Here is a 24,005-nt window from a genome sequence, read left to right as displayed (position 1 = left end):
CTCCATGTGTACCCTGTGCTAGCAAGGTCTCACCTGAAATACTGTGTTCAGTTCTGGGCTCCTCAGTTCAAGAGGGAGAAGAAACAGCTGAGAGTAATCCAGTGATGGATCTCACTAATACTTGTAAATACCTAAAGGGTGTCAGGAGGTTGGAGCCTGACTCTTCTCAGTGATGTCCAATGGCAGGGCAAGGGGCAGTGGACACAAATTGGAACACAGGAAGTTCCATGTACACATAAGGAAACACTTCTTCACTTTGAGGAGGGCAGAGCACTGGACCAGGCTGCCCAGAGAGGCTGTGCAATCTCCTTCTCTGGAGATTCCAAACCCACCTGCATGTGTTCTGTGTGTTTCACTCTGGATGACCCTGCTCTAGCAGGGGGTTTGGACTAGATTATCTTCAGACATCCATTCCAACCCTTACCATTCTGTGATTCTAGTGGAGCACATTTTCTCTGTCCTGCCTGGCCCCTCTTTTAGGGCATAACAGCAGGTGACAAAAGCCCAGGTTAGGGCTGATACAATTTATTCAGTTTGGAAATGCTGGAGGTGAGCTGTCACAATACACTCTCTCCGAGTTCAGGTTTACAAACTGAAACAGAGACATTTAAAGTTTGGCACAGTAAAACAAAAGCAGGGGATTAGGGCATGGTGTAGCAGTGGCCAGGATCACACCCATCAGGCACCAAGGGTCTGGTCAGATTGCCCATCCTTGCCAGGTCAGAAGCAGTACTGCACCCTGCACCTCCTGCACACTCTTGTGGCTGGCCTTGTCTGAACAAGACACTGTTACTGGCAGCAGTTCTGCCAGCAGGAGCCCTTGACATGCAGTGACTGATCTGCAGAGGACTTCTTCATAGGTCCAGTTATGCTGGGTGCTGTGCAGCACTTCTGACTATGCTGCAGAGCATCTTGCTTGACTTATCTTCACCTGACCACTCTCAGTCCCCTCTCTGCAGCACACCCAGCTTCCAGCAGGCCAGCCTCTGTTCACCAGCAGCCTCTCTCACTCTTAGACTGATCTGCAACACAAATGTAGCTTTAGATGCAGCTGAGACGAGGCACAGAGCTTCAGTCTGGTTGCTGATAGTAGAAGTTCTCTTTCAAATTCTGGACAAAAGATCATGTCCTGCAGTGACAAACCAGTTTGCAAGTAAAATACTACTGGGAAAGAGAGAAATATCACTGGTAATTATTAAACATTTTTATTTCTGGAAGCAAAGATAAAAAGCAGGGAGGGGGTATGAAGGTCGTGAATCTGCTTCCTGTTGTTTCTTGCAAGAAGAATGTGATGGCTGCCCCAAGTGGGGAAAATGAGGCAGTATGAACCTTCAGACCCAGAGAGAACAGGAAATGACAGAGAATGGGAGCTCAAGTGGGGGGGACCAGAATCTCCAGGGAAGCTGTGGTTTGCTGGAATAGTATGAAAGTGAAAAGAAATTAAATGTAAGACTGGCTACAGGGTAAAATTGACTGCTAGGATAAAAATAACTTAGGAAACAATCTTTTAACCACCAGAGTCAAATGCTTGGAAACCAAAGTGACCACTGTACCATTAGCACAACTCTTACACTTCAAATCTTTATAGCTGTAAAGGGGAATGGACATGGAATTAGGGGGGGGAAAAGTCCTTATTCTAATACTTTAAGTGTTTTTAAATTCTAGGTAACTTCAGGTATGAAACAGTTCAGATGTGCAAGGACAAGGGTTTGGAAGTTTCATATCCACCAGAGTATGAAATTTCATTTCCCCGGAGCTGAAACTGCATTTCCTGCACATGTGAAATTGTGGTGCTTGGCCTTGAGTGGTGTTTTACTAACAGAGTTCCTCAAGGATATATCTTGAGTCATATTTTTATTCATTACCTTAAAATAGGAAGATGGAGTTTGTTAATGAAATTTGCTGATGACATGGAAGTGGGAGACATCATTAATATGGAAGGGGATGGCAATATGATACAGGAAGACCTGAATAACCTTGAGAACCAGAGTAATAGAAATGGAGTGAAATTTAATAGTGCAGATTGCAAGCTTGTGCCCATGTGAACTCATACAAATTTCCCAAGTTACAAGGTCATCAGTTCAGGAACAGAAATATGCACATTGTGCCTGGAAGTGCCAGTTAGCTGCTGGCTACAAATGTTAAGGGGATATGAAAAAGGCAAATTTGATCCTTGGGTTTAGTGGGTGAGACATTTCCAGCAGACAGTGTGAGTGACAAGGTGGTGCTGAGCGCCCCTCTGGAGCTTGGTGCCATCCAGAGCATCTGTGTTCAGGAGAAAGGGATTGAGATGGGGAGGGGTGCAGAGAAGAAAGGGATTGAGATGGGGAGGGGTGCAGAGGAGAGTGGTGAAACTGATCAAAGGACAAGCCTGTCATGGCATGAGGCTGCGGCAGCATGGTTGTTTATTTAGCCAAAGTGGAGAGTAAGAGACTCTCTCCCTATCATCTCTTTGAAAGATAAAGAGCCATTTATGCTAAAAGACTATGTCAATTCAGGAACAAATGGGCATTGTAGGACCTGGAGAATTCAGAATGCAAGTGTTTAAAAGGGTTGAAACCCACAGAAGAGGTAAGATTCTGAACCAGCCCCTCAAAACCCAAAATATATTCAAGTTGCATAAAAAAAGAATGGGGTGAGGTAGTTACCCAAAACCACTGGAGCTGAGACTCAGTTGTTCCATTCAGTATTCCTGTGATAAACTTAAGTCACTTAGTAGCCATTAAAAGAAAAGGGGGGGGGGGGGAGCAAAAATAAACAGCCTTCATTTCTAAATGAGGTAGTTTCTCTTGGTAATATGGATAGGATAGGATAGGATAGGATAGGATAGGATAGGATAGGATAGGATAGGATAGGATAGGATAGGATAGGATAGGATAGGATAGGATAGGATAGGATAGGATAGGATAGGATAGACCAGGTTGGAAAAGACCTTTGAGCTCATCGAGTCCAACCTATCACCCAGCACCATCTAATCAACTCAACCATGGCACCAAGCACCCCATCCAGTCTCTTCCTAAACACCTCCAGTGATGGTGACTCCACCACCTCCCTGGGCAGCACATTCCAATGGCCAACCTCTCTCTCTATGAAGAGCTGCTTCCTAACATCCAGCCTAAACCTGCCCTGATGCAGCCTGAGACTGTGTCCTCTTGTTCTACCAGTACCAGCTCCGAGGTCAAGATGAATACATGTGGAATTTTGTATTTCTACTTACAGAGCTGAAAAACCCCCAAGTATTATTTCTCCCTCAGGTAACACTGGAGTTCTTAAAGCCTTACTTTTTTCAGCAGATCACTTGCTGGAAGGCCAGCCACCTGCCTTAGTCAAATTGACATTTGAAAGCTCAGGAAAAAAAGAGCACAGCACTGCAAGCCTTGAGGAGCAAGCAACTGTTTTCACTCTGTGTGTGTGTGTGTCTGTGTGTTTTCCCTGTTATGGGTTGTTGTGCAACAGCAATAATCTCTGTTGCTTTGTAGTATACTCACAATAAATGGCTGTTTAGATTGATTACATGCCTCAACTTTGCTTTGGCTATTAATCAATCTCAGCAGCTGTTTATTGCTTTGTACATTACAAAGCAATAAAGATTATCCCTTAAAGAGCTGTTAATGCCTCATGGAAAAGTTTGGAAACCATTATTTTTAGCAATAGTGCTGCTGATGTGTAATTTTCTGGCTTTTCTTTCTTCCTTCCATGTTATTTTAAGAGAGCTCAGTGCTTGTGAAACACACAACCATGTGTCTACCATCTTTCTTGCTTTGTTAGATTCCCTTCTAGTGCCTCCCATATCTTTCCTAAGCTGCTAAACACGATGCCTTCAGAGCCAGTAGTGGTTGGTGGCATGGTCTGGATTTGTCCTGAGTCAGGAATGGATTCTGCATACCAGGGTAACATCCTCAATAGGTCTCAGCATCAATATTATTCCTGTTCTTCCTCAAGTTTGGGTTTTGGTTTACCTTTTTTTTTTAACAAATAATAGTTTTAGGGCTTGCCCTCACTGAAAAATAAGCCAGGAACATGTAACAATATGTTCATGAAGGTAAAGCTCTCTGTGGGCAACTTGATCTAGGAAGTGGCATGGCAGGGGGTTAGAACTAGAGAATCCTTGAGGTCCTTTCCAACCCTGCCAATTCTATGATCAGCAGCTCTGAGTCATCCAGGACAGCTGACTGGAGCTGGCTACAGGTGTCTCCCAGACCCCAAGCATTACACTCAGGATAAAGGCAGAAGTCTGCTGAGGAGAGGAAGAACTTCTGCTAGACCTTCTCCTTCTGCTCCTTTTCTCCTGTGCCTCTTTCTTCTCCTGCTCTTGAGGACAGTCTTCCTGTTTAGTGTGACTGCTGCAGCTTTGCTGGGCTAAGTGTAACTTTATATTGACATTGGTATTAATTCTGCTCTTTCATTAAATCCATTTTCATTTCAACCTGTGGGTCTTTTCTCCTCCTTCCTGATCCCCCTTCCCTGCTGGGCAGTGATCATGGGGTGATAAAGCACCTCCTAGAGTTAGTAGTCCCATGTATGGACTAAACAGGTCTCCTGGCAGTGCAGTCTTCAATCATGGTTTAAGGAAAACCATTCTAGTGGTGAGAAGCTAGGTTACATTGAGTCACCTGGATCTTTTCTACTGAAAGCATCAACAAAACCCCAGAGTATGAACACAATTTTGTCATAGTCACCCTCTTCTTCAAAATCCAACTCTTACCTGCTCATTTGTATCACAAATACTAAGGCCATTAATCAGCCATCAGCTGATGCTGAACTTGGTTCCAATCTCATTGTCATTAGCAATAAAAATACAGAAAAGGCTTTGCCATAAGTAGAAACATTCTCTCACGGTGGTAGTGTAACCTAGAACATGCAAAAAGCAGAGGAAACAGACATAAATAAATGGCAAAATCAATGTGGTGACAGAAAGCTTATCTGAAGGTAGACAGAATCCCTCCATGGTTTTCCTTTTAGTTGACATCTACCCTATTAATTTTTTTCCCAACCATCAAAATCTCCCTAGAGGACACAATTTCACATCTGGTTAGTAGGTGAGTGCAGTCCATTCACCTTAGGAATCTTCAGTTGTGTAAAATGAGTCCCAGGGTTAGAAACAGCCAACTGACACAAGTGAGAGGAGAAGACTCACTCATCTGTGTGCAGCTATTTTTAGTAGCTGTATCAAGTGCAGTGAATACATGAAGTAGGTAACATGCCATGATGAATTTTCCTGGTGAGCCTCATGTACAACATCTAGAGAACTTACTGTGGACAGAGGGTATGTAGTGGGAGATTACTTATCTTTTGAGACATCACCTGTCATCATCCCTGCTTGTGAGGAGAAGATAGAGGATACAGGCAGTGCAAGGAATTGCTCTTAAATGATGCAAAGATTCCCATTCAGCAAGGTTCAATATTATCAGCCAAGCCAGGACTGCCAGATGCTGTGAAATGTTAACAGTCAATGCTGCATTTAAAAAGGCCTAAAAATAGCCCCATTATAGATTTTATAAGGTTTTTCAGCAACACTTAAGTCTAAATTTGATGGGAGTAAGTGCAAGTTGCTAAAACCAGTGCTAGAACAGCTAATTTATTTTAATTTCCACAATATAAATACTTTAAAAGTGTATCCCTTATTCTGAGAGCTGATGGGAAGCCCTGGGCACAGCTAATTGTGTTTCCACCCTGGAAGGTAGCATGGCTGCAGTGCTGCTGGCTGCTGCAGCATCGCTCAGCCTGGGCCAGGCAGGATGTACCTAGCAATCAGATTAGACTATTGACAAAGATCTGTGCAGATCCATTTTCTTCAGCTGCCCCTGTGGTAGTTAGGAATTTCAGTTGCTTTACTGCAATCAAAAGAAAAGAAACCCAAGCAGTCCCCTTGGCATCAAAGGACCAAGACTTGTTTGCTCTACATCGCTGGTTTAAAAGTGATCAAGTCCTTCACACATTAAAAGGATTTGGCATAGATTCGAGCAATGAAAACTTGTCCAAGATGTTTAATCTCTGTAGGTACAGCAGGTCAGTCAGTAACAAGACTACCATTAAGTGTACTCCAGAGTAATGCTAGAAGAATTAACCTTTCTCATTTGGCAGATGTTTAAACGTCGTCCTCAAGCAGGAAGGAAAACGATCACACCCCATGGAGTCTTGCAGCCACTGACACCTGCATTCCAAACCTGGGCTAGTTCTGAAAAGTAGGCATATTTGGTGGGCTAGACTGTGAGAAGCAGAGGAAACCAACACTGCCAGGTGGGAGGGGTTAAGCCTCCCCCCCAGTATTTCTTTTAGCTCCTTTTACCACACCACTTCACACCTGGGACAATTTGCATACGGGTAAAGTAATCAAGGGCAAGGTATTTGGTCTGGATTCTGGCTTGCCTCTATTCATACTGTTAAACTGTTAGACTTTGGCTCAGGCACAGGAGCTCATCAGAAAGCTTTTGACCAGGGCCTGTTCTGACAGGAGAAGGGGTGATGGTTTAAACTACAAGAGAGAGATTCCTACTGGAGAGAAGGAAGAAATTTTTGATTCTGAGGGTGGTGAGACCCTGGCCCAGGTTGCCCAGAGAGCTGGGAGATGCCCCATCCCTGGAACCATTCCAGGTCAGGTTGTTTGGGGCTCTGAGCAGCCTGCTCTAGTTGCAGATGTCCTGCTGACTGCAGGGGGTTGGACTAGATGACCTTGAAAGGTGCCTTCCAACCCAAACCATTCCATGATTCCCTTAACCAGGAAGGATTCCCACTGGGCACTTCAGCAGGTTCTTGCTGTAAGAAGCACAAAATGCAGCCATGCAGCAGGGGTACCAGAAACATCCACAGGCAGGTACTACAAAGCTAATCACCTAACTAACTTTTCTTTTTGTGAGTTTTGCTTGCTTTTACCTCAAATCCTTTGGGTGCACTTGTAACTTCACTGAGCTGAAAGACTTGCTGGGGATTTCAGTGAGACCAGGACACAGCTGATGGACTTGGAGACGTTTCGTTCCACGTCTGCAGCATGCCGTGCTTCCCATGTCTGCAAGGAGCCCAAGTGCCTCTGCAATGTGAAACTTCTGCAGCACTGGCTACTGGGGATCTGCCCTGCAAGCATCAAGATTTGAGTAAAGATGACCAGGCCTCAGATACAATGAAAAATGTTCCTCCTATTTCTCTTACCTTTTTCTTCTTTCCCCCATTTCAAAGGACTCTCTGATTTTGCATCTCCTACCCCCCAGAGGAATATGGCCAGCTGAGCACCAATTCCATTTCAGAAGCTCATCCTAGCAGCATTTCTTATTTAGCCCTGTTTATAGCCAAGTGAAGAATTATCTGAGTGCACCATATTTTAACTAATTTCCATTATGATGCCATCACTTTTTGTAATGAATGGCAGCAGAGGAAAACAACAGTCCATCAGTGTACCAATGGAAGGAATGACTGGTGATTGGGTGAAAAATGGAGCATATTTCCCACCCCCCCTATGATTGAAGGCATTGGAGAGAAGGTTCTTCATATAAAAAGTGAAATTTGACCCATAAATCAGAACAAGCAGCTTTTAGATGTCTGCTCTATACTGTCATTAAGATGCTTTTCTTTTTTTGAACTGGTTGAGTCGCTTTCTGTTGTGTAATTAACTTATCAAGGAGTAATGGTCTAATTTTAAAGAGCTGACTGGATGACAGAAATACTATTTGTTCTAAATTGAAAATATTTCAGCTCCTGCCAAGATTAGATTTCTTTAAATTACCCTTTAAAACCATTGATTTCTAATACCATATTTCCTTTTCTCAATAAAACAGAAATGTATGTCCAGAGGAAGCTGGGTTTTAAGGAGGCACTGCTGAGAAACAAAGCAATTCTAGTAATATGAAGCCCTCTCCAAGGAGCTACCAAAACCAAAAATCCCAGTCTCCAGCTAATGCTACAAGTTTGGTGAGGAGTCATTTTTTATTAGCCACCAGACTGAGAACCTGGAATGAAATGCTCAGCAATATTTGTATAAATGAAGAAGCCCCCAGCTCTATACTTTGACATAACTAGGACACTCCAATGTAACAACTTTATAAAGATTAATTTTCCCCCAAATTAGTGCCTGATCAAAACATATGGCTTGGGGTTTTTTCACCAGGAGCAAGAGCTGTGGGCTCATATATAGGCTTGTTGCGTTCGTGGCATACGATCAATGCCACTTGAATGATGCCCTGTTTCATTGCTGTTATCAAGGCAATACAGAGCTAAATGTAATAGCTGAAATATCCTTTACCTGTGCTAACCTCACACTGTGTGGTTGATAGCAGAAGCCTCATTAAAGTTATTTATTCTGTTTGGAAAGTAGAAGTTGAAATGTCTGTACTTGGGCAGACCAAAGGTCCTAGCAGCTTCGTTTCCTCTTCCGTGCTGCAGCCAATTGTGGCTCCTTATGAAAAGCTCATTAGACACAGAAATTGATCCTTTCTAGGGCACATCCTGTAGCTCCCAATAATTCCAAGCTGGAGATTTCTTTCTAGACTTCTGTGTAATGGCCTTCAATAGACCTGTCTCTCAGATAGCTCCAACTCCTTTTTAACCACTTTTTGTTACCATAACAGTGTGTGTGTTCTGCGTTCGGGGGAAACTGCTTCCTGTGTTCTGAGCTTGCCAAGTGGGAGTTTTACAGACTCCCATTCAGGTCTCTGACTGTGAGGAGCCATACAAGACTGCTGCTCCTGTGCCCTAAGCCCAGTCACCATTCCCATAGATTTCTTTCATAGCACCACCCTCAATTACTCTCTCTCCAAGCAGAAACATCTTAGCCTGTTTGCTTTCCATCTCCTACCTTCTCACGTGGAAAGGTCTTGCACCTTTGATCATTCTTCTTAATCTTCCTCATAACCTGGAGAAACAAAGAGGAATGAGGAGAGTGCTACACCAATGTTTTCCATTTATTCTCACTTTCTTTCCTTAGGGTTTGCCTTTTCATCATTTTTACCAAGCTGGTCAAAATGATTCCATGGCCTCTTTCTTGAATGGTAGCCAGGTTATTTTAGGCACAATGGGTCTGTATTAAAAAGTCAGGATTGTCTTCACTTACCCTGCTTTTGTCACCTCTTCAGAAAATTCAGCTGTTTGTGGGGTCCTACAACACTTTATAACTGGCTTTTGAGGACCCTAAAGAACTTAGCATCCTCAGTAAACCTCATCACTGTATTCTTCCCCTTTTCAATATCATGTAGTAATGAAAGACCAGCACCAGTGAAACTGTAACAAATCTCTTGTGAAATCCCTTGTATTTTTACCCATTGCCACACAGCTTTTCACCAGCTACTGAGCCACAGAATAGTTTGTCTCTTACCTCATCAGAAACACAGGTTTTAATGAGCCTTTACTGAAGGATCTTGTCAAAAGCATTTTAGAAGTGTAACTGGATCCCTCACAGCTCCTTCTGTGTGCATGTTCATGCACTCATCGTAATGAGCTCTAATGGGGTTTTGGAGCACTGCTGCTCTCAGGCAAAGCCAGGCTGACTCTTCTTTTTTTCTATCCACTTACTGGATGCACTAATTCTAGTTTAGGTTACAGTTTTACTTCAATTTCTAGGCACAGAAATCAGACACTCTGGCTTATGCTTACCAAACACATGGCTGAGCCTTAAAGGAAATCCCAAACTCTGCACCTGTGATTCTTCTGGGTCAGTTCAAGTGGCACACCACAAGAAGCCAAACAGCAGTTCCACATTTTAGGTAAGCTGGAATTCAGGAGCAGATACTGTCAAGTCCTGGCAATTTGCACAATTCATTTTTATCAGTCTAAGATCTGTTTCACAGAGAGATTTTACATCTTAAGTCATCTGCATTGCTGCTAAAGATATGGACAACCTTACATCCCTCCCCACGCGACACATTCTTATGGCCTGCCCCTTTGCTGGGGGCTGGTACTGGCTCTCATGGGGATGCACAGTTAGGGAAGGATCCTCAGTGGGAAGGAATCCCTATTCCCTCTCCAAAAGCAGCTGCTTTTGCCAAATCTGGCAGCTGAACCACGATTATGTAACAGTAGGACCACTTGTGCTGCTGGCAGGTGTGGGGCACAAAGGAAGGATACAGCAAAACGGCCTGGGAGCAGCCTAGGCTAATTGTGGAGCTGCATCTTGATACTTCAGCTTGAGGCAGTTTACTGTCATTCTGGTTTTACTCATCTATGTGCATGAGGGATTTCCACAAAAACCCATGCCAGCAGAAGATTTAATGATACTGTTCAGAAAGGAAACAGAGTGATGGTCTTTGAGAGGGCAGGAAGCCTCTCTGACCAGCAGCACCACATGCAAAGGACACTTCCCTTTGCTCTTACAGGTACAGCAACTGAGAACAGTGAGAACTCTGCCCCATCCAACTACCAGGTCATCTGTTACAGATGTTAACCCAAGTCAGGCCCCTGCTGCAGCACAGCTAGAACTTGGGCCTTGTGACTTGTAGCCTTGCAGGATACTGAAAGCCACAGTTAGCAGTCAGAAGGTTGATGAGAAAGTTTACCATCAGATCTGCTGCTAATAAGTCTTAATTTGGGAAAGCATTAAGTGGAGTGGGACTTGGTCAGAAGTAAATACTTGGTTTCTGTACCCTTCCCTGTTATTCCCATGGTCCATCCAGAGATGTATTATGATTTTTATCACCAGTGGAGGAAGAACAGTGTTCTGAGCTGGGGCAGCAAAGGACAAAAGGTTGCTCAAAATCCATATTCCCACCAGGTCTGGGATTTTCTCCTATTTCTAGGGATGAAAGTCATTCAAGCTGCTTTCTTAAGTTTAGTTGATGCTCTTTCACCTTCAAACACATTGCTACATTTCTTTCATTGTAAGAATAAATTCAGCTTCAAAAGAGCTTGCATTTTTTGGGAGAAGGAGGGCATGAACCTCTGTGATGGCACAGCCAGATGGTGTCCTGTAAGAGCTGGTGAGATTATACAGCTTGGAAAATCTATTGTTTTAAGTATCTACAAGAACACACAGTTGCTGAGGGTTTGAAACTGCTCTGTCCTAATATCACAACACTTGTGCAGTGAAAGCTGACGCAGTTCATGGTCTTGTGGTGAGAGTCCAGACAAACACTAGAAGTGCTGAACACTGGGTTTACAAAGTAAGAAGGAGGACTCCATGGCAATTGGAGTGAGTCACTGGCAGTTAGTATTTCTCTCAGAAATATTCCACCAAAATCTCCTAAAAATACTCCCTACAATCACATGCTATTTTTACAAGAATGCATGCCTAAAAATAAAGGCTCTCTGTATTTGTGTAATACCTAGGAACTCCAGGCATGAATGGTGAGCCCATCGCTGTGTCTCTCCAAATCCAGAGCAAAATGATGCCAGCCTTGGTCACAGAGACACTGCAACCCAATTATTAAGGCAAAGAGAGGTGGCTGCAGAGAGGGAGAGGATCCATGAAGGCACAGCTACGATGGGAAGTGTCAATCCCAGAACATCTGCAACTAATTTGTGGCTGTGTTTTGGTGCCTGTGGTGGGAAGGCAGTTTTGGAGAGTGGCTGGAAGAAGGATACCATTGCAAATGGTCTATCATACATGTTTGTAAAGGACTACTGAAACTTCAAGGTAGTGAGGAAGAAAGCATTTTGAAGAGTGAGCTGGAACCCAGCAAAGTATTATGGAATCACTGGCTGAGCAAAGAGAGGAAACAGCTTCCTTCAAAACCAGAAAAGACAAAAAAGGGCTTCTCAAACCACTGAATCTTTCACTAACAAAGCTACAAGATGGAGAAGGTCCAGGTAAAGCTCAACTGGTCAAGACTGGACTAATTTAGAGATAACTTAGGGGAAGATTCAGCCAGCTTTACACACTTCATGGGTAGCAGGACTATGAGGAGACCAAAGGCTGAATGAAGAGCTGACTAGTCATTTAAGTCAGGATAGCTTGCAAGAAACACATAGAGCTGGGGTTTATTTGTGCCAGGAGACAGAGGATGTTATCAATGATGTGGACAGGTCAACTGGCCAAGATTTTAGTTTGCACAGGAAACAGAGCTGGAAGGAAGAGGAAAATGTTTGACTCCATCCATGTTAGCATTAATTCAGTTGCTCATTTAAACTAGGCACAAAGCTCCATACATATAACCTCTAGATGGACCCAAAGATGCAGAGGCAGAAGAGGCTACTGTGCCCAGCAAGCCTCCTCCCACTGAGCTATGACCTCAATGTGTCCAACAGTCACCCCTTTCTGACTGCCACTGCCCTGGGAACCAGAGCTTGAAGAGAAAGGACAGAGAGCGAGTGCAGGAAATCCCTACCATTAATTGATCTTGGTTCAGAAGCCTACAAGGCAGGCTTGAGCTGACTCAAGAGACTTCAACATCTTGTGGTTCAGGTCAGGAAGGACTAAATGCACACTTTAATTATGGTGCAATAAGTGGGTATGTGTGAAGGACCATGGATATTTATTACTTCTGTGAAGGAGTGATTAATAATGCAAAGAACACTACAAAGTTACAGAAGAGTGGTGAGCTCTGCTTCCCCTCTCCTTGCTGACAGGGCTGGTGGTTGCCAGTCATCAAGAGTAGTTAAGTGCACCAGTCCCAGCTATGTAAGCTTGGTCCCAGATGTCCCTGAATGTAGGGCTGTGTCACTGCCCTTCAGGTGGAGGTGGATGAATTTTGTGAGGTGGACAGCACCATCCTGGTTGGCAGCCTGCTCTAAACGTGTTGCTCAGTGATGGGTGCAGCAAATCACTGGGCAAGCACTCCTGTATGAGGTTAGTTCTGCTACTTCTGCCAGTTAGGGTTTCTTTGTTACACTTGCTTGACAGTGGTTGACCTAGCAAAATCTACATCCCTGACAACTACACAGCAACATAATGGTGAGCCTCTGACATCAGCCAGAGTGACATCAGCCAAGCAGGCCAAGGCAAGGTAGGGGCAGCTGAACACTGTCTTGGGAGACAGGATCTGCTGTTCTGGCCTAAATCATCCTCACCCACCTTCTGCACCCTCTTGGCTTTGTAACAGGAGTCACACCAGTATCCTTTTGTTTTCATCAGAGAATAATGAGAGGCTATAACACAGCCATGAGGAGGGCTTTTTTCCTAGGCAGAATTGAAGTGACAAAGGAAGACAGCTATAAGGTGAGAAGGAGACAGTTGGGAGCTTTGGAAACAAGCTGGAAACTCGAAGACCATGCTGAGCCACTCCTGGAGAGGAAGAGACAGGAGCAGGTTGAGAGAAGGGAAAGAGACCAAGTACAGCCTCCCTCTCTTCAGCAGGTTTGGCACAGGCCCATGACACCCTGCTGGCTTTTCCCAGATTCCCTCCCCATCTCTACATGTGTCTCACAGATACCCCCTGAGATTTCCCTTTCCACTCCCCAGAACCTGCTTGGATGCCACAAAAGCTGAAAAATGGCAACTGCTGCCAAGGAGCTTTAAGCTGCAAATGCCTAACAGCATTCCAGCCTGGAGGCTTGCCCCAGGCAAGCAGGTCTGAAGAGCTTTAACCCAAGCTTGCTCCCAAACAAGAAACACTATAGTTTGACAGCTAGAGCTGTTTGAACCACAGAACCAACTGTACTGTGGCTCTCCTCTTCCTTACTAAGCTTCCTTCCCTTCTGCCAGCCACTTACTAGCTGATGAGGGTCCACAGGCACCAGCATCTGCAGATCCCAGCAGCTGCACTGCCACTAGTGCTTGTCTCCCCATTGCAGTACCAGCTTGCACACTATCTGTATTCTAGAAATAGGTAAAATAATTACACAATCAGTCTGGCATGCTAAACAAACAGCACTGATGCACTCTTCAGCTTCCCACAAGTTCTAGCATCCCTAGATACAGTCTTGAACTATATCACTATGGCAAACCTCTGTGCTTGTCCACTTCTGCTTATCTCCACTGCCCTCTGTCTTCCCCTTCCCTATGAATCCTCCTTCATCTTCCAGCTGTTGCTGTGACCATTCTGCATGCCATCCAGACTCCCTTCCCCAGAGTCCTCCAAATAACTCCCAAGTGCCATAAACCAGCATCACATAGCCCTAACAAGCAGAAAGCAGAAGTTAAAGTGATGCTAAGTGTTCCATGCTGGACTCTCTGGTAATCAAAGGCAGAAACCCTGCACAGCTTAGTCTCTTCAGCATTTGAATTCTGCCTGATCAACAGCATGTGACACAAGTTAATATGCACTACTGCAGCTAGTAGGAAGTGTCTCACAAGATTCCCCAGCAGCATGCATCTCCACACACCCAGCCAGGTTGTTCTGCTGTGCATGTTATTTCCACACACACCTACAAGGTGGTTATCTCTCTCCAGCATCTTATCCTAGCTGATTTACTGGTAAATTAAATTCACCTAAATTAATAAAGAGCAACATGCACTCTCAGCTCCCTGCAGCACAACACAGCTTCTTCCTGGGTCTCTTGGAGGATGCCATCAAGACTTTCACCCCATTTTCTGAGCAGCAGCTGACTTGCCACCAGACAAAGTTTCTGCTCAGCACTCCTTGTGTTCCTTACCCTGAAGAAGGTCACAAAGATTCAGACAAAAGATGAAGTGGGATGACATTTTTTCTTACTGCCTCCTGCAGCCTAGGCTGCCACATTCTAGAGTGACACCTTCAGAAGTGCTGTGGTGCCATGTTACCTATCAGGTGTTGCATGCACAAAAGCAGGCTACCAAAGCTCTTGTGACACCAGGGTGCCCATGAAGACTTCTTGTCTCTGCTTTCCCTTTGTGATGCTGGTATTTGGATAACTTAGAAATTAAAACCACATTCTCTAAGTGATCATTCTTATCAGACAGCATGAAAAGGGTACTTATCCTTTCTACTACTGCCTGCTTTGCTGTCTCATGAGCACATCTCCTTCGGTGTATCTGTTATAAAGCCCAGTGTGTGGATTCATTATGGGCTAGGGATTTTTTTGTGTGTGCAACTGAGTTATGATTCCCTTGGAGAAACAAAACCAAGCCAAGACACCAATCAGACACATGGACACAGCTCTTCAACAGAGAAGTAACCACTGGATTCACTCCAGGGGCTTTTGCTCTCTGTTAGAACAAGTTAACCCAGTGGCTGCTCAGTGTTCTGTACTGCTCAGGACAAGATGCTGTGAGTGCTCCTTCTTGCAGGTGTTGCCTCCTGAATGGCTGATGATTCCATTTCAGCCCATAAATTTGATATGCACTTCTCCTGCATGCTGAAGTGTATAAATTGAAAAGCACTGCATGACTTACAACTCATAACAGAATAATTATTCACAGGAGGCAAGAGAAGTTGAGGTACAGAGTGTGTGTAGCAGAGCAAGGATGCACATTTCATAAGACAGAAATTAAAGACCTAAGGAAAAAGCACTAGAGACATTTTCCTATCTACTCAGGAGTCAGACATCATTTCTGTTCTTGTGTTAAAATTATCACTTTCCTTACTCCAAACCAGGAATTCCACAGGAACCAGAGGAATGCAGCATTTGAAGTGCTTCTAGAAAGACAAACAGTCCCCTGCAAGCATGGCAGAGAATATGAAAATCAGCTCTGAGAGGCTGTGTCATGAGTCTTCTTATGGCATTAAGGTGAAATCTCTCCTCCAGCAAGTGAGGGCAATGAAGCTCTGATTTCCTCAGCAATTCTTCTAAAGACTGACCATTAGGCAGGAGGTGAACAATCCCCACCCCTGCTGCTTTGCAGCTCCATGCTGAACTCAGTAAGCTCCACGTATGCTAAAGATGGAGCTGTCTTCATGAAGCCATTAGACACAGGATTAAAACAGTGTCACAAAGATGGTAGGAGTCTGCATATGCTCAGATGATGAAGAGGTGATGAGTAGTTTACATGGATTTGCTTTTTTGGGCCATGGTGCTTAAACCCCACCTAGCTCATACTTTAGTACCAGTGCATCCATATGCACACCAATAGGATCTAGGCTTTACCACAGATATTTTGGGCCAGAATTCATATTAAATGTCATGCTGGTATTTGCTGTAGCATTCGTCTCCAGACTCAAATTTTATGCTAGCTATTGAATAGGCTGGTCTTCAGGACTGGGGGGAGAAAAGGAAGACACTGAAATGGGAGAGCTAACCTCTGAAAACAACAACAACAAAAATCCACCTACTGGGAAATCCAGCTGGCAAGCTTCCCCCTTATTATATGGGGTTTAAAAGGACATTCCTCCCAAGTTCCCTGCCCTTTATGGAAAATTATGCAGAGATTAACACATGACATCACATCACACTGTCCTTCACCCCAAATCTAGGAGTAATTGCCCAGACAGGCTCATACTTTTCAAACCAGACTTTGTTACATATGTACAGATGAGTTTAATGAAGAAAAATAAGAGTCAAGTTTTGCATAGCCTTAGGAACACTGTAGCCAGGAAATACTACAGAAAATTCCTCATGTTTAGAAGACCATTGGCCTCCTTTGGGTGTCCTTTCAGAAGGCTACTAGCCTTCTTTGGTGTCCCTGGTGGTCCTGAGCTACTAACAAATAAAGCATCCAAATCCTAGCCATGCAGCTGCAAGGTACAATTCAACACCATTTTAGAAATACTGATCAATAACATTAAAACCCCCCCAAAATCTTACACATCTCAGTGATGCTAAGTAGTCCCTCAAGTCTGTGTAGACAGACTGGTCTGTTCTCTGCTGCTCCCTGCACTTAGCACACCAGAGTTCACCACCCTCAAACTGCAAATGAGCAGCGTGAACGTTAACAATGTTTCTGCTTGTTGTTTTCATTGGCATCAGGCTCAGCAACGCTCGGGACATGGAAGAGCTTTTGCAGGCCTCAGTGGGGCTGCAAGGAAACACACATTTCCCCATCTGATTGCCAGGATGGAGAATTAGCTTCACTCAAGTCCCTTGATCTTTTCCCCTGCAATCCTTCTTGGCTTGCCTAGGGTTCTGCCCCTTAACAGACCACCAAGTACAGCTGCAACCTTCTTCTTTATAACCCCAGACAACCCCCAGACAACCCCCAGCACCCTACATTTGTCTCTAGCAAGCTGGAAAGACTTTCCTACAGGCTTCACAAGATGCTTATTGCAAGGGCTAAGCAGGCAACACTGGGGAAGCAGCTGATGTGGGCAAAATGCACAAGTGAGCCCCAGTGCACACAGAGATAGTGTGCACAGGCAATGGTCTCCTGTACAACAGCTTAGAAAACAAACTGGATCTGCTGCTTGTGAAATGAAGAGAAGGACTGCTTAGAGCTCTGAGCTACTGGTGCTGCACCACAGGAGAAAACTTGGAAGTTAGCTTCTGCTCTAAGAGAACTTTTGTGTGTTGTTAGCACATTTGGTTAATCAACATTTGCCTGTACTCTCTGATCTAGGCCAAGTTCTTCGGGCTGAGGAGCCCACGTCTGCATTTTTTGGCATCCTAAAGCCTCCTGCTGACTGCCAGGAGGGCTATTAGGTCCAATGCACATGAAGATTGAAGCACTTCATTCCTTCAGCAATGGTGCTGCCAGTTGCAACGCTAGGAATACAAAACCCTTTCAGAATCCTAAGTTTGCCTCCAAGACAGGACAAAGCAGCTTTCCAGGGAAACAGATGTGACAGGGATCATTCCAGGGGGGGTTCCAAGGCCTGCTGCAACTGCCCACAGCAGAGGCAGGGACATGCTTCTGACACACTTCTCAGGAGGAAGTTCTTCCCCATGAGAGTGGTGAAGCCCTGGAATGGGTTGTCCAGGGAGGTGGTTGAGGCCCTGTCCCTGGATGAGGGCTCTGGCCAGGCTGATCTAGTGTGGGGTGTCCCTGCCCATGGCAGGGGGGTTGGAACTAGATGATCCTTGTGGTCCCTTCCAACCCTGACTGATACTATGATACTGATACTATGATACTATGACACAACCTCCAGTTCAAAAAGTCTCAGCAACAGCGACCTGGCCATCAAAATCAATTAAAAGGTGATGTTATGCTTCAGTCCATGGGGGAAAAAAAAGTCATTGGTAACTCCATGTCTGGGAGGAAAAGGTTAAATCTAACCAGCTTTTTGTGTCAAATGCTTCACTGTAAACACAATTAGTATCCATTGGTACCCAAGAGCAATTCATGCAACAACAGCTGCAGCAACAATTTTTATTTCTACTGTTTTTTTTCCTGCCTGAGAAAAAAAGTCTACACTGAAATGTGGAATAAGGCTGTGTCAAAGGTAAAAGAAACAAACCATCACAGCCAATGCTGGCCAAGAACATAAGATCCAGCACTGTGATGCTTTGTACTGTTGAATCACTCACTGTCTGGGTTTTAGATTTTCAGCTTGTGCAGACTTTTTTTCACCCCCCTCTTTGTGAAGTGAAATGTCTGCTGGGACTGGGAGTAGAAGAACAGTTGTGGTTAAAGCCTTTCTTCTCTCCAGCCCCATTCCTGGGCTAATCACATGTAAAAGAAATAAACTAGGAAGCTTTTCCTCCGGTAGTCAGAGCATCACAAAGTAAACTGTGGTTAATCTGTAGCAGCAGAGCTGTCCGTTTCTTCCAAGCAGATGAAATATGAAATATGCAGCAATGCTTAGAGCACTTGCTAATTATTTAACAGGGGGATTTTCCACTCAAAACACGCTGAAAGATTTAAGAGCTTCCCCAGTTCTGACCAAAACATGTAAACCAGATTTGTATCCACGACAGATGAAAGCAGGAGACTGCAACTTAGCCCATCCTGCAGCCTGGATCTGGCTTGCTTCTACACAGCATTATTGACCCTTCTGCAAAATGTGTTAACAGGGGAAAAAAATATACAGTACCACATATTGCTGGACTGAAGCAGGAGTGGTTTCTGAAGACTGGCCAGGGAGAAGCAGTGTCGAGACCAGGAGGTGACTTCCAGTTCTGCCTTGTCCCAAACTCAGTTCTTCATGCTTTCTGGTTTCCTCATGGAATAGAATAGAAAATAGAATAGAATAAACCAGGTTGGAAGAGACCTTCAAGATCATCGTGTCCAACCCATCAACCAATCCAACACCACCTAAACAACTAACCCATGGCACCAAGCACCCCATCAAGTCTCCTCCTGAACACCTCCAGTGATGGTGACTCCACCACCTCCCCAGGCAGCCCATTCCAATGGACAATCACTCTCTCTGTATAGAACTTCCTCCTAACATCCAGCCTAAACCTCCCCTGGCACAGCCTGAGACTGTGTCCTCTTGTTCTGGTGCTGGCTGCCTGGGAGAAGAGATCAACCTCTGCCTGTCTACAACCCCCCCTTCAGGTAGTTGTAGAGAGCAATAAGGTCACCCCTGAGTCTCCTCTTCTCCAGGCTAAGCAACCCCAGCTCCCTCAGCCTCTCCTCACAGGGCTGTGTTCCAAACCCCTCCCCAGCTTGGTTGCCCTTCTCTGGACTCGTTCCAGCAAGTCAACCTCCTTCCTAAACTGAGGGGCCCAGAACTGGACACAGGACTCGAGGTGTGGCCTAACCAGGGGCAGGTTTACTCAGCCTTAGCAGCAATCTTTATAGCTGAGGTGCTGCAACACAGTAATTCCCAGTGAGCATCATCTACTGTAACATTTTATTGCTCACCACTCAGCATCCCCTTTCCTTAAGTGTCCTAAAATTGAGGTTGGTTGGGTTTGGGTTTTTCCTCTTTCAGTGGAGCTGCACACATCAGTTCATCAAGCAAGCTGTGCTCCTCTCTTGAGCTGATGTCACCGTTTCACTAGCCATCCATCCTTCTTCCCCTGCAGGTTGTGCTCCTTTCATAGGGGCTGCCATTAATTTTGTTCCTTCGGCATGGGTGTTTAGGATCACAAAACAAACAAAGAGGAAAAATAAAAGAGTGAGGAAATGTTGCTATTGCTGTTTGCCTTCTTTCTCCAGACTTTTCTTAAACAGTTATACAGGACTTGAAAGAAAGGGTCAGGGATTGCAGTCCTCCAGGGTCACAGGAGGAGAACAAGAAAAACTTAGTGATGAGCAAAAATGGAACAGGTTAAGATTTGGGTTAGCCAAATAAAGAAATTAACTGAAGGTACACATGATGAGAGTCTTCTAAACATACAAATTCTACAGTAAAAGGGAAAGGAACAACTTGTTCCCTCCATGGATAGGGCAAGAGGTAATGGGGTGTTTTGCACCTGAAGAGTTTCTGATTGGAGGCCAACAGAAAACCATCCCTAAGCTAAAGGAAAGTGGAGCACTGCAGGAGATGCCTGGGGAGGTTATAAAGTTCCATCCTCGAAGATCTTTACATAATTTGGGTATTTGTCAGACTGGATTTAAGGCTTTATGGCAGTAAAACCACAGGATGGACCAGGGGAACCCTTCCCATTCTCTTCTGTCCCAGTAAGTTTACACCATAGCTATGAAGCCCAGAAAGATCCAACCATCTTCCCCTCTTGTTGGATGGTGCTGATATACCTGAATCCAAATGTAAGGTTTATACTACTCCAGGCCAAGGGCTCTGTCCATTCCTGCTGTTACTGCCCCCAAAATACCCAGGTTCATCTTACAAAGCAAACCATGTGCCAGGGAAGGGTTAATGCCTCCCTCTTCCCTTTTTTGCCCAAAATGCCATCTCCCAAGTTAGAGAATAATTTATTCTCCACTCAACTCTGATCATAAGATTAGTTCCAAGCATATGAGCAAGATGCATGAGTCAGGAGCAGGACCACCACAAACACCTCTGCCCAGCTTTTCATTTCTTGCTGGTGCTTCTCTGACATTTCAGAGAGAGGTGACACTCCCCCAAGTCACCCTAAAAGTAACACAGCCAGGGACCATGGGAACAAAGTTCCATCAAATCACAACAACAAATAATAATATTTCCTGAGCCTTGCAGGCAACTCAGAGAGAATCTGGAGTGGGGGATGGGCAAATACTCACTGTAGTGAGTTAATCTTTATTCCAAGCAGTTTTCCAAATAGGGAAAAGCCAGCAAATGACAAGGGGACTGAAAAGGCATATGGAGTCAGTTCCTGCAAAGGATTCTCACATCCTTCCATCTGACTGTCAGTGAAAGCACATCTTTAAAAGAAAGTCAGATTCACTTTCAGAAGCTCACATTATGGCAGAGCTCCCCTCACACAAGCCACCTCCATGGTCAGCTTTCCCCTGCTGTCTCCTACCTCTGTTGCCATATCCTGCCACAGCAAAGAAACATCATTTCAAAACCAGCTCCCTCACACTTTACAGTAGGGGCTTTTCATCCTTCCTTGGGGGTGCCAGCTCCCCATTATGGCTTGAATTGCTGAGTCCTAGGTCAAACCTGCTCTCTCATGCTGATTGTGACTGTAATTCTATGAAGCTGCACCATGACACACTGCAGGCTGTTTGCTCCCACTGTCCTGTTTGGGAGGCCCTTCAGACCCCCAGTTCCCCAGATATCAGCAACCTCCTCACTCCTGGTTTCCAGTCTTAATTTCCTCATAATAAACCTTCTCTGGTACCAACAATGTTCAGCTTACCACACCCTAGCACTCCTTTTAGGGAGCTCCTTTCACAGATGACCACACCACGTCTTTCTGCAGCCACACAGCTAAGCACATCTTTAGGCAACAAAAATGCCTGTAGTTACAGGCCAAAACCTGTGTCACAGCACACAGCCATCAGCAAGCCGAGAGCAGCTTGCAGTCTGTTACCTGACAGTGATGTGTGCTCCCATCAGAGGTGACACACCACTGTAGGACGGCAGATGCCTGTGCTTTGGTCACCTCGGGGGGCAGTTTGGGTCATGTAACAGGGAGGGAGCTGTGCAACCATCAGGGTATTGGGCATCACGCTGCAGGCAGGACATGCCTCTGGTCAAACAAATCTATTTGAATCCCACTTCCCAGCTTTCATTAGGCTAAACAAGAGGAGCTCCAAGACAAGTCTCCAGCACACCGAAGCACAGAACAAGTCACGAGCCATTTTCTGCCGAGACAAACCAACAGGTCTGGCTCTTGGCTTTGCTTATTTTGTTGTAACATTACACTATTTCAACCCAGCTGTGACTGCTGTGCTGGGAAGACAATAGAAAACACACCACTTGTGGCCAGGAGCATCTATCAAGTTTCAGCATCTCTCAGTCCTCCCTGCGACATACAAACAGGACCTGCCACAACCAGAACCCAAAACACAAGAGGAGGACTGGCCAGGAGCCTGCACTTGCTGTTGGTGTGCTCCACGGCCCAGACATGCAGCTTTAAACCAGCAGCAGCAGATGGGAGATTGCCCACCTGTGGCAGCCCCGCAGAATCCAAACCAGGCAAGCCTGGCACACCAAGGGCTAGGAGGTGGGAATCCTAACCAGGCAAGCCTGGCACACCAAGGGCTAGGAGATGGGAATCCAAACCAGGCAAGCCTGGCACACCAAGGGCTAGGAGGTGTGAATCCAAACCAGGCAAGCCTGGCACACAAAGGGCTAGGAGGTGTGAATCCTAACCAGGCAAGCCTGGCACACCAAGGGCTAGGAGGTGTGAATCCTAACCAGGCAAGCCTGGCACACCAAGGGCTAGGAGACGGGAATCCAAACCAGGCAAGCCTGGCACACCAAGGGCTAGGAGATGTGAATCCAAACCAGGCAAGCCTGGCACACCAAGGGCTAGGAGGTGTGAATCCAAACCAGGCAAGCCTGGCACACCAAGGGCTAGGAGATGGGAATCCAAACCAGGCAAGCCTGGCACACCAAGGGCTAGGAGGTGGGAATCCAAACCAGGCAAGCCCGGCACACCAAGGGCTAGGAGGTGGGAATCCAAACCAGGCAAGCCTGGCACACCAAGGGCTAGGAGATGGGAATCCAAACCAGGCAAGCCTGGCACACCAAGGGCTAGGAGATGGGAATCCAAACCAGGCAAGCCCGGCACACCAAGGGCTAGGAGGTGGGAATCCAAACCAGGCAAGCCTGGCACACCAAGGGCTAGGAGGTGTGAATCCAAACCAGGCAAGCCTGGCACACCGAGGGCTAGGAGGTGGGAATCCAAACCAGGCAAGCCCGGCACACCAAGGGCTAGGAGGTGGGAATCCAAACCAGGCAAGCCCGGCACACCAAGGGCTAGGAGGGGCTTTTCTGATGAAATTCGAGGCACTCGCTGCCTCTGCAGCAGCTCCGAGGCCATGAGGAGGCACTGGAGGAGAATCAGAGCAGCGCACAGAGGTGCTGCGAGGTAACTCCTCCCCCTCGACAGTTGCAGAAGTATTCTTAATGCGCACAGCAGCCCTTTCGCCTTCTCTGGGAAAGAAGGCTTGGCGTGAAACTCGGCGCAAGTAGCCGGCCTGCCTGGCAGCGCTCAGCCCCAGCGTGCGCCACGCCAGCGCCTCGGATTAACTCACGTACTCCAGCATCACCGCCAGGACAAGCGTCCTGCTCCGAGTTAGCGGGGCTGCCGCACCCCAGGGACGTTTCGGCAGGACGCGCAGGTGCGCCGGGACACTCTTGCTCCCCTTTCCCTCGGTGGCAACGACCGCGCTGTGACTAACGCGGCCTGACAAGCGCGGCCACCGCGCACCGCCTCAGCACCAAGCTCCCCGCTCCCCCCGCCCGCCTCAGCACCAACCGCCACCCCCGCTGACATCACCGAGTTGGATTTAAATAGCTCCACAGCCCCCTGCCTCCCGGATACAGCGCGCTCCATTGGCTGCGGCGCCAGCCTATCGCCGCGCTGCGCCGCTCCCCTCCGCCAATGGCGAGGCTGCCGCCGCCGTGCGCCTCCCCTGTCGCTAAGGGAGGGAAATACAGCGCGGCGCGGCGGGCTGTCAGGTGCGCTGGGCTGCGCTGCGCCCCGCCGGCCGGGGACGGGGCTCGGCTGTGGGGCTGGCGGGCTGGGTTTGCTTTCCTTAACCCCCCCTTCGGCTTTTATCCCAGCTTAGGCGAGGCCCTTTAGCTAGCCGTGGTGCCGGCGCGGGGAGGGAAGGGAGTGCGGATAGGGGCAGTTTTCGCCTTTGTTTTAAGGGTTGCAGCGTCCTTAGGGTGGCGAAATGCCGGACGAGCGTCGGGCGGAGGGCAGCTCCGTCGAGCTGCTTGCTCGGGGTGAGCTAAGAGAGAGAGAGAGAGAGGGATCTGGCAGTGGCGACCTGGGGGGTAGCCAGGCTGCTGGGGCTCGGCGGATTTGTGGGAAGAGGACGGGATGAGAAATAAACGCACCTGGCAGCG

General features: G+C 46.4%; 1 protein-coding gene across 1 annotated transcript; it reads right to left on the bottom strand.

The window, feature by feature from the left end:
• Positions 1-1,030: 1,030 nt before the first annotated feature.
• LOC137452190 (uncharacterized) lies at positions 1,031-23,427 on the bottom strand. The gene is made up of 8 exons (XM_068160399.1): positions 23,410-23,427; positions 19,457-23,170; positions 18,681-18,806; positions 9,580-9,694; positions 8,786-8,842; positions 6,874-7,071; positions 4,706-4,851; positions 1,031-1,413 (listed from the first exon to the last, which is right to left on the bottom strand). The coding sequence occupies exons 1-2, from the start codon at positions 23,425-23,427 to the stop codon at positions 21,929-21,931; spliced, it is 1,260 nt and encodes a 419-aa protein (XP_068016500.1). The 3' UTR covers positions 1,031-1,413; positions 4,706-4,851; positions 6,874-7,071; positions 8,786-8,842; positions 9,580-9,694; positions 18,681-18,806; positions 19,457-21,928.
• Between the last annotated feature and the right edge of the window lie 578 nt (positions 23,428-24,005).

This window comes from Melanerpes formicivorus, unplaced genomic scaffold (assembly GCF_026170545.1).
Source record: "Melanerpes formicivorus ecotype bairdi unplaced genomic scaffold, bMelFor1.0.p_v2 SCAF_50, whole genome shotgun sequence".
Taxonomy (NCBI): Eukaryota; Metazoa; Chordata; class Aves; order Piciformes; family Picidae; genus Melanerpes; species Melanerpes formicivorus.
This window is presented reverse-complemented; position numbering and strand designations above follow the sequence as displayed.